This window comes from Nerophis ophidion, linkage group LG25 (genome assembly GCF_033978795.1).
Source record: "Nerophis ophidion isolate RoL-2023_Sa linkage group LG25, RoL_Noph_v1.0, whole genome shotgun sequence".
NCBI lineage: Eukaryota > Metazoa > Chordata > Actinopteri > Syngnathiformes > Syngnathidae > Nerophis > Nerophis ophidion.
This window is the reverse complement of record NC_084635.1, coordinates 25205192-25220480: the sequence shown is the minus strand read 5'-3', so window position 1 is coordinate 25220480 and position 15289 is coordinate 25205192. Positions and strand designations below refer to the sequence as shown.

General features: G+C 42.2%; 1 protein-coding gene across 1 annotated transcript in view; it reads right to left on the bottom strand.

Moving 5' to 3' along the window:
* Positions 1 to 13562, bottom strand: part of jph3a (junctophilin 3a) — a 35451-nt gene extending 21889 nt beyond the window's left edge. Inside the window, exon 1 of the mRNA XM_061887310.1 lies at positions 12323 to 13562. Coding sequence (XP_061743294.1) covers positions 12323 to 12704 — 382 coding nt within the window. The 5' untranslated portion in view covers positions 12705 to 13562. The remainder of the gene's footprint in view (positions 1 to 12322) is intronic.
* Positions 13563 to 15289: the final 1727 nt, after the last annotated feature.

Sequence of the window (15289 nt, the reverse complement as noted above, 5' to 3'; positions counted from 1 at the left end):
GGACTGATGGAAGTCCTGGGTTCAATCCTGGGCTCGGGATCTTTCTGTGTGGAGTTTGCATGTTTTCCCCGTGAATTTGTGGGTTCCCTCCGGGTAGTCCGGCTTCCTCCCACCTCCAAAGACATGCACCTGGGGATAGGTTAATTGGCAACACTAAATTGTCCCTACTGTGTGAATGTGAGTATGAATGTTGTCTGTCTGTCTGTGTTGGCCCTGCGATGAGGTGGCGACTTGTCCAGGGAGTACCCCGCCTTCCACCCGATTGTAGCTGAGATAAGCCCCCCAAGATCCCCAAGGGAATAAGCGGTAGAAAATGGATGGATAGATGGATGGACATCGACCCACACGGCTCACCACACTGTATCTCACGGTTCACTAGTGTGCCGTGGCACAGTGATTGAAAAACAGTGGCCTAGCGGTTAGCGTGTCCTCCCTGAGAGCGGTAGGTTGTGAGTTCAAACCCCGGCTGAGTCATACCAAAGACTATAAAAATGGGAGCCTGCTTGGCACTCAGCATCAAAGGGTTGGAATTTGGGGGTTAAATCACCAAAAATGCTGCTCACAACATCTCCCTGTGGTGAGGGTTATGGGTCAAATGTGTGGCACTTACTTTGATTAAAATAGTTGCCCCCCATTAAAAACTCTTCAAGCTCAGAAAACTCTATTTAAATACTGTTTATAGACTAATTTTTTTTGTGATGTCACGGCGCTTGGTGCCGTTGGTATCAGTAGCTGGCGCTGCAGAAGAAGTCTGTCACTACGTGAAATGAAAAAAAAGCAGACGCATCAAGCTCCGGTTGTAAGGCCGTGTTAATTGTTTTGCAGGTAAGCTGGTTTGCATATAACACATAAAAGCAGTTGTAGAATTTATTCTGTACCTTTTAGGGTAAGCAATGTTGAGCTAAGGTCTGATTTGTGAATGTTATGAGTTAAAAACAAGTCACGGTCAAGTGACTTGTTTTTAACAAGTCAAGGGACGGCGTGGCGAAGTTGGTAGAGTGGCTGTGCCAGTAATCTGAGGGTTACTGGTTCAATCCCCACCTTCTACCATCCTAGTCACGTCCGTTGTGTCCTTGGGCAAGACACTTCACCCTTGCTCCTAAAGGGACCAGTTGAGCGCCTTGCATGGCAGCTCCCGCCGTCAGTGTGTGAATGTGTGTGTGAATGGGCGAATGTGGAAATACTGTCAAAGCGCTTTGGGCTCCTTAAAAAGGGGTAGAAAAGCGCTATACAAGTACAACCCATTTACTGTACCATTTACCATTTCACATTCAGGGTTGTTTTCTAAGATGGCGGACGTTGGTCCGACGGTAACCACGGTGACAAAGCAAAAATACAGTTAGCTTTATTTTAAGAGTAAGTTCACAACATAAATCCTCAGATACTTGAAAATTGAGTGTTAAATGCCATTTATGTTACAAAGACATGCTAAACAAACTTTTGAGTGTTGTATTGATTCTTAGCCCACTAGAGTAAAACAACTTGCACTGAGCCTAGTCCAGGGGTAGGGAACCTATGGCTCTTTATCTGTGGCTCTTTTGATGACTGCATCTGGCTCCCAGATAGATCTTAGCAGACATTGCTTAACACGATAAGTAATGAATAATTCCGCTGGTAATCACAGTGTTAAAAATAACGTTCAAAATGTAAAACATTCTCATGCATTTTAATCCATCCATCTGTTTTTCTACCGCACCTGTACCTGTTCAAGAAGTCGCATTAGGGTAAGACGTATTTTATTTATTATTGGTTAGCTTCAGAACAACAATGTCATTAAAAAGAAAAAGGGACTTACTAGACTCTAAAAATGTTGGTCGTACTTAAAAATGCACACATTTAGTTGGATTCAGAAAAAAAAATAATATGGCTCTCACGGAAATACATTTTGAAATATTTGGCTTTCATGGCTCTCTCAGCCAAAAAGGTTCCGCTACACCTCCCTGATACCGAAGTACATGTGAAACTACTTCCATAACGTAAATGACCGCCATAACCACAACACCAGGGGGAGCTTCACAAACCACGTTAAACCCAGATTTCGATCCAACAAAGGTCTCAACTCATTCTCCTTTTATGCCACATCAATATGGAATGCACTCCCAACAGGTGTAAAAGTAAGTGCATCTCTATCCTCCTTGAAAACCGCACTAAAACAACACCTCCAGGCAACTTCAACCCTTGACTAACACCCCCCGCCCCACGTCCCACCCCCCGGATTGTAAATAATGTAAATAATACAATGTATATACTCTGATGATTAACTTGTGTGATGACTGTATTATGATGATAGATGATAGTATATATTTGTACCATGAATTGATTAAACAAGTTGAAAAACGTATTCGGGTGTTACCATTTAGTGGTCAATTGTACGGAATATGTATTGAACTGTGCAATTTACTAATACAAGTTTCAATCAATCAATCAGATATGTGCCAAAACTGAACGACAATTAGTGTGTGCTAAGGCAGTAGATGTACAGTCGCACATAGGACGGTAGATTGAGTACAAGTAATGATAAAATGACATAAATAAATACATGTAAACATATATAATAAATACATATAAATACAATCCATATATTCTTAAACAGTGATTAGAAACATGATTCAAAGGTAGATAAAAACAGTAAAAAGGGTTTTTGTGTGTATGTACGTGTATGTGTGTATATATATATATATATATATATATATATATATATATATATATATATATATAAATATATATGTATATAGGCTTCACGGTGGAAGAGGGGTTAGTGCGTCTGCCTCACAATAAGAAGTTCCTGCAGTCCTGGGTTCAAATCCAGGCTCGGGATCTTTCTGTGTGCAGTTTGCATGTTCTCCCCATGAATGCGTGGGTTCTCCGGCTTCCTCCCACTTCCAAAGACATGCACCTGGGGATAGGTTGATTGGCAACACTAAATTGGCCCTAGTGTTTGAATGTGAGTGTGAATGTTTTCTGTTTATCTGTGTTGGCCCTGCGATGAGGTCGCAACTTGTCCAGGGTGTACGCCGCCTTCCGCCCGATTGTAGCTGAGATAGGCGCCAGCGCCCCCCGCGACCCCAAAAGGGAATAAGCGGTAGAAAATGGATGTATATATATATATATATATATATTTATATATGATATATATATGATATATATATAAACATATTTTTGTAATATTTGTAAAATTGTTCAACTCCAGACATTGTGTTCTGTAGAAGAAGTCTGTCAATACGTGATATGAAAAAAAAAGCAGATGCATCAAGCTCCGGTTGTAACGCTGTGTTAATTGTTTTGCAGCTTGATCCTGTGTCGCACAACGAAAGAGGTAGCCCATCTTTTGAGCCGTGTAACAAATGCAGAGGATAACCTCACCACACCTAGTGTGTGTGTGACAATCATTGGTACTTTAACTTTTCAACTTGAACAATATTGATGGGTTTTTGGTATTGGGCTTTGAAATTAGAGTTGTTTTTGTGTAGTTGATGGCAGATGAAGACAAAGACAAAACAATGTCTTCGCCCAGGAAGCTTTCATTTGTGAGTGGGGAAACTGTGGGGCGGAGTTATGTAAATTAGCTTATACAATCAAGCCAAATTCAGACATGGGCAGAAACACATAAACATTACACGCACTTGGTGGATTGGTTGCCACTCGGATGCCAAATATGGCCATGTTTACACTGCAGGGTGTATGTCTACTTACAAAGTATCTATTCTGCTTTACGTCTCATGAAATTAATCTACAGGAGCGCTTAGCCTAAGAGGTGACTTGTGAATCCTCATTAATAATGCATGCCTCTGACCTAATAGACGAAAGATGTTAACCCAAAGATGTAAAATCAGCCAAATATGAAATTCTGATCTAGGTCACGTTGTACTCGCCTGGCACTAGTGGACTGCTTTAAAGTGGCATGAATCCACTTTAAACACATTCTTTATGCATTATTACCTTTCAGAGTTTGCTCGTGTGATCCCAAACCATTAACTCTGCACTGCAAAAACTGAAATCTAAGTATGATTAAATATCTCATTTAAGAGTGATATTTGCTTATTTTCTGTCCGATAAGATAATTCTTCTCATTAAGCAGATTTTATGTTAGAGAGCTTTACTTGTTTTAAGGGTTTTGGTCCTAAATGATCTCAGTAAGATATTACAGCTTGTTGCTACGATGTTATGACCTATATTGAGTAAAACATGCTTGAAACTAGAATATCAACTTTTGCAAAGCTGTGTCATCAACACTCACAAGTATAAAACTACTTTTTTAAAGGAATCATTTCTTATTTCAAGCATGTAAAAAAAAAAAAAAATCATGACTGACACAATTGTGTCTCTAATTAAAACAGATGACGGCCAAAAGGACTTTGCTGTTTTATTTTTAAGAAACAATTGAAAATATGTACTCATATAGTAGTACAGTTGTTATTAGTGAGAATAAACCTATTTTAAAGGTATTTTTGAGTTCATTGAGGTTAGCTAAAATTACTTGTTTTGGAATGTCTTCACAAGCTAAATTTTCTTGTTCTATTGAAAGATAATTTTGCTTAGTTCAAATGAAATACCCCTAATTTTGTCATAACAAGGACTATGGTGTGGTTTGTTTTCCCGGAATGCAAGGGAAGGTGACGGGACATGATTTTATACATTATGTTTAAGTATTAGTCTTGTTCCGTGTGTTAAGTTTTGTGCCTCCACTGTGAGTGCCTTTAGTTTGTAGCTTTTGAGTTAAGATTAAAATAATGTATAAAATCATGTTAACTCAAAAGCTACAAACAAAAGGCACTCACATTGGAGGCACAAAACTTAACGCAGGGAACAAAACTAATACTTAAACATAAACTATGAACATAAAACAAACAACACTTATTGTGACATGATCAAGGCAGCATGAACAATTAACAACAGTACGAACTATGGCATGGACAGAGCAAAAACAAGAGCAACGACACCAGAACGACCAACAGAAAATGACAGGCTTAAATAGTGACATAATTAACAACAGGTGCGTGAGTTCAAACAAATGAGGCAGGTGAAACTAATCCGTTGTCAAGACATTTTTTAAAATATTTTTTCTTGTTTTTGAACACTGACTTTTTGCAGGGTGAAAGAAGTCTTTGCAACACTTTTTATTTATTTATTTTTGGTCAAAACCCTTGTGCCAGTTCCACAGTGCACACGTTTCCCAGGTTCAGGCAAGTTGATATTGTTGCATAACACACAACACGACACAGCCAAATGAATCTGGCTGGCTTGTAAGGATTAAAAAGGATATACTATTAGGAGAGGACCGCTGCTGTTTTCTGTGGCTGCAGGCTAAATATCATGAAGCTATTGCTGCTTATGTGCGACAGTTAACAGGCACTAAAAGGCAACATGTTGCACTGATTGCACACGCAGAGATGGAAGAACAAGGAGGGTCCGTGTCTTGTTTTCCCAGAGGATCACTGCTGGGTTGGATCTGTGTATAATTAGTATGTAGCATGTAATTGGGACACTTTCTGTGTCCCAATTACAGTATATTGTGTATTCCTTTTCAAATAGGCCACACAAACAGGAATAATGCAAAACCATGTACCAATAAAAAGCAGTGCAAACATTATTTTGGCAGGAAAAAAATATTAACTTTGCAAGACTGTAGGGGTTAAAACATATTTTTGCTGTCATTACTGTAGGTTCCTGGGACTTTAAATGCATGTTACATTTGTTTCTAATCACTTTATGTAAAAATTCCCACATATAGTTTATCCAGAAAGTGTTCACAACGCTTCATTTTTTCCACATTGTGTTATGTTACAGCCTTATTCCAAAATGGAATGCATTCATTTGTGTCCTCAAAATTCTACAGACAATAGCCCACAATAATATTTTTAATTTATTTTGCAAATGTATTAAAAATTACAAAAATAAAGAAAAAAATGTGCCCAAGTATTCACAGCTTTTGCTCAGTACTCTGTTGGTGCACCTTTAACAGCAGTCACACCTTCACATCTTTTTGGATACGATGCCACAAGTTTGGCACACCTATCTATGGGCAGTTTTTCCCATTCCTCTTAGCAGCACCTTTGAAGCTTCTTCAGGTTTGATGGAAAGTGTTGGTTTTCATCCAGGATGTCTCTGTACTTTGCTTATTCATCTTAGTCTAGTCAGAGATGTGAATAAGAACCCAATGGTCCCTTTGTCAGCATTCCTCTGTGGAGAACCTTTTAGAAGGACAACCATCTATGCAGCAAACCACCAATCAGGCTCGTATGGTATAGTAGCCACACGGAAGCCATTTCTCAGTAAAGAGTTTGCCAACATGCACCTGAAAGACTCTCAGGCCATGAGAACCAACATTATCTGGTCTAAAGAGAAAAAGATTGGACTCTTTGGCAAGAATGCCAGGCGTCATGTTTGGGGGAAACCAGGCACACTCATCATTAGGTCGATACCATCCCTACAGTGAAGCGTAGCATTATGCTATCTGGATGTTTTACAGTGGCAGGAACTGGGAGACTGATCAGGATAGAGGGAAAGATGAATGCAGCAATAAACAGAGACATCATTGATGAAAACCAACGCTTCTCATTCAACATGATAGAGTTTGAGAGGTGCTGCAAAGAGCAATGTACAAAACTGCCCAAAGATAGATGTGCCAAGTTTGTGGCGTCATAATCAGAAAGACATGAGACTGTAATTTCTGCAAAAGGTTCATCAACAAAGTATTCAGCAAAAGCTGTAAATACTTACAAACATGTGATTATTTTTTATTTTGAATGAATTTGCTGAATAAAAATGCAACTTTTCATATTATCATTATGGGGTATTGTCTGTAGAATTTTGACGACATAAATTAATTAATTCCATTTTGGAATAAGACTGTAAAATAATAAAATGTGGAAAAAGTGAAGCGTGGTGAATACTTTCTGGATGCACTAAACTAAAATACACAATACCATTCATCTATTAGAAGTCTGTCTTTCCGACCAGGGTAATGAAGAAAGTCAAGAAGTGGATGATATGCATTAAATTAAAGAAAAAAATTATCAAAAAAACATGACCGTGTGTGTAGTTGACTTGGGAAGCGTTTTAGAGGTTAGCACTGCTAGACTGCATAGAAGCAGAGTGAGTCCATAATGTAAGCCAAGAACGGATATGTATAATATAACAGCAGACATTTATCCATGAAAATATTGTGAATGTGTGGCGGGTTTGGCAGAGAAGCAGCTCGAACGAGACACCGTAGAAGTCTGCTTTCTTAGGTGAGTGCTGCAGATGAATATTATATTAATTTAAAAAAAACTACTATACTTGTTTTTATTACATTGTATTGAATAGTTTTTCTTTTAAAAAAGCATGTTTCATGGGCCACGCTTTTTTGCAATACAACTTTTATGAGGTTCGAGCTGCGTCACAGAGCCAATTTAACTCATACACCTAAGGTACTTTCGTAAACCCACATGGACAAAAAACATGTCATCAAACTGCCATATGTCCAACAGTCTTTTATTGCCCATTTTCCAGATGTCTCTAGCCAAAGTCACAAGGAGCCTGAGCTAGTGCGCGAGTTAGAGAAGTTCCGGCTGGATATAGTCGGACTCACCTCGATGCACAGTAAGGTCTCTGGAACCAGTTCTCTAGGGAGGAGCTGGACTCTCTTCCACAATGGCGTTGCACGCAGTGAGAGGCGACAAGCTGGGGTAGCAATTCGTGTTCCTCCCCCGGCTCAAGGCCTGCACGCTGGAGTTCAACCCAGTGGACGAGAGGGTAGCCTCCCTCCGCCTTCGTGTGGGGGGACGGGTCCTGACTGTTGTTTGTGCTTACGCACCAAACAGCAGTTCAGAGTACCCACCCTTTTTGGATACACTCGAGGGAGTACTGGAAAGTGCTCCGCCAGGTGATTACATTGTCCTACTGGGGGACTTCAAGGCTCATGTTGGCAACGACAGTGAAACCTGGAGAGGCGTGATTGGGAAGAATGGCCGCCCAGATCTGAACCCCGAGTGGTGTTTTGTTATCGGACTTTTGTGCTCGTCACAGATTGTCCATAACAAACACCATGTTCAAACATAAGGGTGTCCATATGTGCACTTGGCACCAGGACACCCTAGAGAGTATCAATTCCCACCTCTGGAAGAACTTTGAACTTGTCACGAGAGAGGTGCTGGACATTGAGTCTGAGTGGACCACCTCTATTGTTGAGGCGGCTGAGTGGAGCTGTGGCCGCAAGGTAGTTGGTGCCTGTTGTGGCGGTAATCCTCGAACCCGTTGGTGGACACCTGCGGTGAGGGATGTCGTCAAGTTGAAGGAGTCCTATCGGGTTCTTTTGGCTCATTGGACTCCGGAGGCAGCGGACAGGTACCGACAGGCCAAGCAGTGTGCAGCTTCAGCGGTCGCAGAGGCAAACACTTGGACATGAGAAGACTTCGGGGAAGCCATAGAAAACAACTTCCGGACGACTTCGAAACGATTCTGGACAACCATCCACACCGCCTCAGGAAGGGGAAGCAGTGCACTGTGAACACCGTCTATGGTGGGGATGGTGTTCTGCTGACCTCAATTCCGGATGTTGTGGATCGGTGGAGGGAATACTTCGAAGACCTCTTCAATCTGACCAACACGTCTTCTTATGAGGAAGCAGTGCCTGGGGAATCTTGGGTGGGCTCTCCGATTTCTGGGGCTGAGGTTGCTGAGGTAGTTAAAAAGCTCCTCGGTGGCAAGTCCCCGGGGGTGGATGAGAGCCGCCCGGAGTTCCTTAAGGCTGTGGAGCTGTCTTGGTTGACAAGACTCTGCAGCATCGCGTGTACATCGGGGGTGGTGGTTTCTCTTTAAGAAAGGGAACAGGAGGGTGTGTTCCAACTATCATGGGATCACACTCCTCAGCCTTCCCGGTAAGGTTTATTCAGGTGTACTGGAGAGGATTCTACGCCGAATAGTCAAACCTCGGATTCAGTGTAGTTTCGTCCTCGTCGTGGAACTGTGGACCAGCTCTATACTCTCGGCAGGGTTCTTGAGGGTGCATGGAAGTTTGCCAAACCAGTCTACATGTGCTTTGTGGACTTGGAGAAGGCATTCGATCATGTCTCTCAGGAAGTCCTGTGGGGAGTGCTCAGAGAGTATGGGGTATCGGACTGTTTGATTGTAGCGGTTCGCTCCCTGTACGATCAGAGTCAGAGCTTGGTCCGCATTGTATTAGGTCAGACACGTTTCCAGTGAGGGTTGGACTCCGCCAAGGCTGCCCTTTGTCTGTTCATAACTTTTATTGAGAGAATTTCTAGGCGCAGTCAAGGCGTTGAGGAGGTCAAGTTTGGTGGCTGCCGGATAAGGTATCTGCTTTTTGCAGATAATGTGGTCCTGATGGCTTCATCTGTCCAGGATCTTCAGCTCTCACTGGATCGGTTTGCAGCCGAGTGTGAAGTGACTAAGATGAAAATCAGCACCTCCAAGTCCGAGTCCATGGTTCTTGCCCGGAAAAGGGTGGAGTGCATGCCATCTTCGGGTTGGGGAGGAGATCTTGTCCCAAGTGGAGGAGTTCAAGTACCTCGGAGTCTTGTTCACGAGTGAGGGAAGAGTGGATTGTGAGGTCGACAAGCGGATCGGTGAAGCGTCTTTAGTAATGCGGACGCTGTATCGATCCGTTGTGGTGAAGAAGGAGCTGAGCCGAAAGGCAAAGCTCTCAATTTACCGGTCGATCTACATTTCCCATCCTCACCTATGGTCATGTGGTTTGGGTTAGGACCGAAAGGACAAAATTACAGGTACAAGCGGACGAAATGAGTTTCCGCCGCCGGGTGGCAGGGCTCTCCCTTAGAGATAGGATGAGAAGCTTTGCCATCCGGGGGGAACTCAAAGTAAAGTCGCTGCTCCTGCACAGCGAGAGGAGCCAGATGAGGTTGTTTGGGCATCTGATCAGGATGCCACCCGAACGCCTCCCTAGGGAGGGGTTTAGGGCACGTCCAACCGGTAGGAGGCCACGGGGAAATCCAGGACACGATGGGAAGACTATGTCTCCCGGCTGGCCTGGGAACGCTTCAGGATCCCTCGGGAAGAGCTGGACGAAGTGGCTGGGGAGAGGGAAGTCTGGGCTTTCCTGCTTAGGCTGCTGCCCCCATGACCCGACCTCGGATAAGCAGAAGAAGATGGCTGGATGAAAACATTAAAACTAGAGTTGATCATTTATTCAGCACTCCCGCCACCCCGCAGGGGACAACAGCGCGGCATATGTGTTAAAGTCAAGCAGCAGTAGCGTGAGTAGAAGAAGACTACTCATTCAACCCTGAAAAAAAAAATTCTAAATAAATTGCATCAGTCTGAATTCTAACAATGACTGGACAACAAGCCATGAATGTTCTGCCCTGTCCAAGTGCTGGAGTCATTCTTTCTGGCAGACCTTTTAAATGACGGACACATTGTTCCAGACAAGCAGCAACAAAGGTAGAAATCCGAGTTTGTAAGCTTCATCAAGAAACTTGGTCAAATATTTTTAAATATATATTGTGTACAAATATATTTTGTGTGTTTTGAAATTGCTGGCATTGTGATGTCTTTTGTATGTGTGCTCCTGTTGTTTTTTGTCTGAGAGTAACGATCAAACCTAGTTTAATACATGTAGCGCTAAATTTGATCAGTAGAGGCGGACAACGCTACTTGTCACAGGTCACATAAAGTGTGTGAAATGTTTACAGTGTGAATGTTGTGTAATTTCTAAAATATGTAAACATTTGTAGATTATTGTGTGAATATAGTAACATTTAACCTTCTGTTTTGTTTAAGTAAAATACACAATGCACGTTATGTAAAATACACAATGGAAGTTATACTTTTCTTCTGTTTATTTTATGTTTATATTTTCAGTCTGACAAACCTAAATCAAGGTTTGTATATATGATGTCAAGAAACAAAACTAAGGAAGGAAAATAATTCAAAAGAAGGAACATCAATCCTCAACAAAAACTGGAGCTCCTTTTTCTTCATGCTTTTAACTATCTGCACACACTGGAAACTAGTAGTGAGGGCAGAATATTGGATTTATTGACAGTGCAGTGTGAAAGCTGATATGTTTACTTTGCAATTAAGTAAACGCAGTCTCAAAGACATATAACCTGCGGAGACAAAACATCCAGATTTCAATGTCCGGCCTCTGATCCCAGGCTCTTTAAACTTCCGCCCTCTTCATCATGTAGTTGAATAGCCCTGTCGTACATGCTCCTTTTCTGGAACTGCAGATGGCAAATTTGACCTCAAATCACACACTGATGGGATGGGACTTTAAATACATATTTCATCAAGTTTGGACAAAATAAATGACAAGCATTAGAGTAAAACCAACAAACAAAATGTTCCCGGATGACATTCTGACAATAAAATTGGAATTGTGTCCAAATATTGGACAGTTTTTTTTAGGTTAACTTGACTTATACAAGCGATTAATAACCTGCGAATAATAATAATTAATCCAAATTCAAAAGTTTGATTCCTCTGATTTAAAAAATATTAGTTTGACAGCACAAAATCACAAAGCCCTTTGAGGATCTTGAAAAAAAACGTAAATGTATAAAATATCGGTAATAATTGTCCTACTTACATGGTATCGGATTAATACAAAACTTGTAGTATAAACCCACCCCTAGTGCAAACTACTCCAATGGAGTTTTTAAAGGGCCACTATGTGTCCAGGAGCTGTCTGTGGTTCTGAAGACAAACAAATCATGTCCGATGTTGCCTCTGCTGTGTTGTGTGCTTGGAGAGCAACAGCAAGCTATATTTCTCCGTCAGCAATCCTCCCTGGGACCAGAATAATGGGGCAGACGTGTCGCGTGACGCAGTGTGTTTTTCCCCACCCGTGCACAGCGTCGGGTTTATATTTTCCATGTTTTATTTTTGTCAGAGCTTTGCAAACAAGACTACAAAACCGTGTTTTGTCTCCACTTGCATCGGTTTTGAACTCCAACAACTTCGGACTGAATCCGTCTTTAAGCAGGCCTAAATTAGAGGCAAGCAGGGAAGAGGTTGACGGGGGACGGACAGCCAATCAGATTTCAGAGGAGCCATGCTCGGGTCTCTCGTGACACGCTGACCCGCTGTCTCCACGTTACCATGGGGACTCTACAGCACAGAGAGTGTGATTCTGAGTGGATGCGAAAAGTGTTGTGATCTTGTAATGGTGTCTCACTTCCTGCATTGGCTTTGTTTTTAATGAATAATACAGACACAACCCTCCTGATACACATTTACACTATGTTATTGTGCATTAGAACAAGGCCAAGCAACGACTTAATGTGAAGCAAGAAGAAGAAAAAGTGTATGGCAACATTAGGAGACATACATTCCTGTGAGAGGAAATCATCTTTACCTCCATCAGAGTAGGTTTCAGTGCCGTATCCATCCTGCAGACTGTTGCTCCACGTCCCCTCATAGCGGGCGCCACTGGCCGTGCTCTCCAGTTGCCCATAGCGGCCTTTAAAGCCTTGTGTCCATTCCCCTCTATACTCCCAGCGGCCCTTGCTCTCCACTCCGATACCGTGCCGTTTGCCCTGCGCCCAGGTGCCCTGGTAGCTGTTCCCACTGGGCCATGTGTACACACCCAGGACCTCAAAGCCGTGACTCCACGCTCCTGCGTACTCGCCCTGACCCTGTGGCCCCGTGCAGACCCCTCGACCGTGGGCTTTTCCCTGCTCCCACCCCCCGCAGTACGACCCCCCATCATCAAAGTCAAACCTGCCTCCAGTGGACATGCATGAAACAGGTTTTGGCTAATCCTTAGAATGTCAAGAAAAAGAGCAACAGAGGCCTAGTTTACTCAGAAGTAGTAAGAAGGGTGGAGGCCTTGCTTGAACCCGGTATCAGGGGAAGCACAGGCCGCTGATTTCCTCGCCTCTAATTGCGAAATAGTTTCTCGTGAAAATTAGCTTTGGAAGGTCTGACTAGCATCATCTAAAAGGAATGGAAGCCTCAGCAATGTGTCTGGAGTGATGAATACAGCTCTCGTACGGGTTGCATCCCATGCGCATGCAGGCTAACAGTGCCCCTCATCCTTCGCCGGTTCCTCCTCCACCCTGGGGGCAGTCGGGGAGTTTGCCGTCGTCTTAGTCCCGACAAGAGATGGCTAGGCTTTTCCGGCAGTCCCGTAGGCCCACAGAGTAGTAGCGGAGCAGCTGCAGCAGCAATGGAGCTCGGTTAGCTATTACAGCATCCAAGCATCCTTGCTGCACCTGCACACGGTGCAAGGATGCTGCCACACTGGTGCGTCATTGGAAAAAAAAAAAGAGCAGAGAAGTTGAAAAGATTTCCCTAAAAAATAAGACATCTGCTGTGATCCGAGTTGTTAGCACACAGACCTCCGAGGCCAAAAGCAAAGTGAGATGATCTCTGATTTCCTTCCCCTCTCTCCACTCTTCTGTGATCCAAAGAGGAGGCTCTCTCAAGGTGCCAAGAGAAGCAGAAAAAACCCCTTCATCTCCTTTGCCTTCTATCCGAGCGTCCTCCTACAGCAGGATCGTTGTCGTATCAATTCCATCATCTGCACTTTTCTGTTTTTGGCCTCTCGCTAATTCTCCCATCGCTTGTCTCTCTAAAATCTACTCATTACAGGACTGTTCCACCCCTGCCAATACCCCTCCCCCACACACACGCACACACGCTCCTTGGCTCTTAAAGCGATAGACACGGAAGGATGGTGCCAGCAGCAGCATGGATGAAGCTCAGTGCGCTCTCCCTTTGGGGATACAGCCTGCTTTTCCTAATTATCCAACCTCCTTTTACTCTCCTCCTCTCAGGCTTGAATCCGGATAGTCAGCAAACTGCTTGGTGAGGTCAGTGATCCTGTTCCACTCGGTCCAACAATTAGATTACGATTCAGAGGCAACAATTTGATTATAAATCGATTATTCATGCATCTTTGATTATTACATTATTAATAATTATTAGAGTTGAGAATCTTTGAGTACCTCGATTTAATTTGTATTCTTGAGGTGACATTTCGATTCGGAATCGATTCTTGATTCAACACAAAACTCCTAATATATTATCTAATAATAATAATAATCCATCCATCCATTTCTACCGCTTGTCCCTTTTGGGGTTACGGGGGGTCGCTGGAGCCTATCTCAGCTGCATAATAATAATACATATAATTTCTTAAGCAATGATGTCAAACATGCGGTCCGGATTGAACTTGATCCGGCCCGTGAGATGAGTTAGCTAAGTGTAAAATTGAGCTGTATTTTTAAATGAAAGAAACTGCTGTTCAGAATGTGTCCACTGGGTGTCGCAATGGCAAATATGTTAGGCAAGCAAATATTTTGTGCAAGTACACCAAGCAAGAGATACACGGCAATGCGGGGCTGCGACTCCTTCCCCTTAACCTATTGTAAAACAAACAGGAGTAAAATAAACAATTGGTAACCACACATAAAATGCTGCATGATGTTACAGTTTACGGGGGAGTGTAAACGGCACAGACCACAATTAAAATGTACTTATATAGCCCTTAATTACAAATGTCTCAAGCCACAACAACACACACGCACGCACACACACACACGCACACACATATATATATATATATATATATATATACATACATATATATATATACATATATATATATGTATATATACATATATATATACATATATATATATATATATACATATATATATATATATATATATATATATATATATATATATATATATATATATATATATATATATATATACAAACCCCGTTTCCATATGAGTTGGGAAATTGTGTTAGATGTAAATATAAACGGAATACAATGATTTGCAAATCATTTTCAACCCATATTCAATTAAATATGCTACAAAGACAACATATTTGATGTTCAAACTGAAAAACACTTTTTTTTTTGCAAATAATCATTAACTTTAGAATTTGATGCCAGCAACACGTGACAAAGAAGTTGGGACTGGTGGCAATAAATACTGATAAAGTTGAGGAATTCTCATCAAACACTTATTTGGAACATCCCACAGGTGTGCAGCCTAATTGGGAACAGGTGAGTGCCATGATTGGGTATAAAAGCAGCTTCTGTGAAATGCTCAGTCATTCACAAACAAGGGCTCAGGAACACTTCAGAAAACCACTGTCAGTAACTACAGTTTGTCACTACACCTGTAAGTGCAAGTTAAAAATACTATGCAAAGCCATTTATCAACGACACCCAGAAACGCCACCGGCTTCTCTGGGCCCGAGCTCATCTTAGATGGACACATGCAAAGTGGAAAAGTGTTCTGACGAGTCCACTTTTCAAATTGTTTTTTGGAAACGGTGAACATCGTGTCCTCCGGACCTAAAG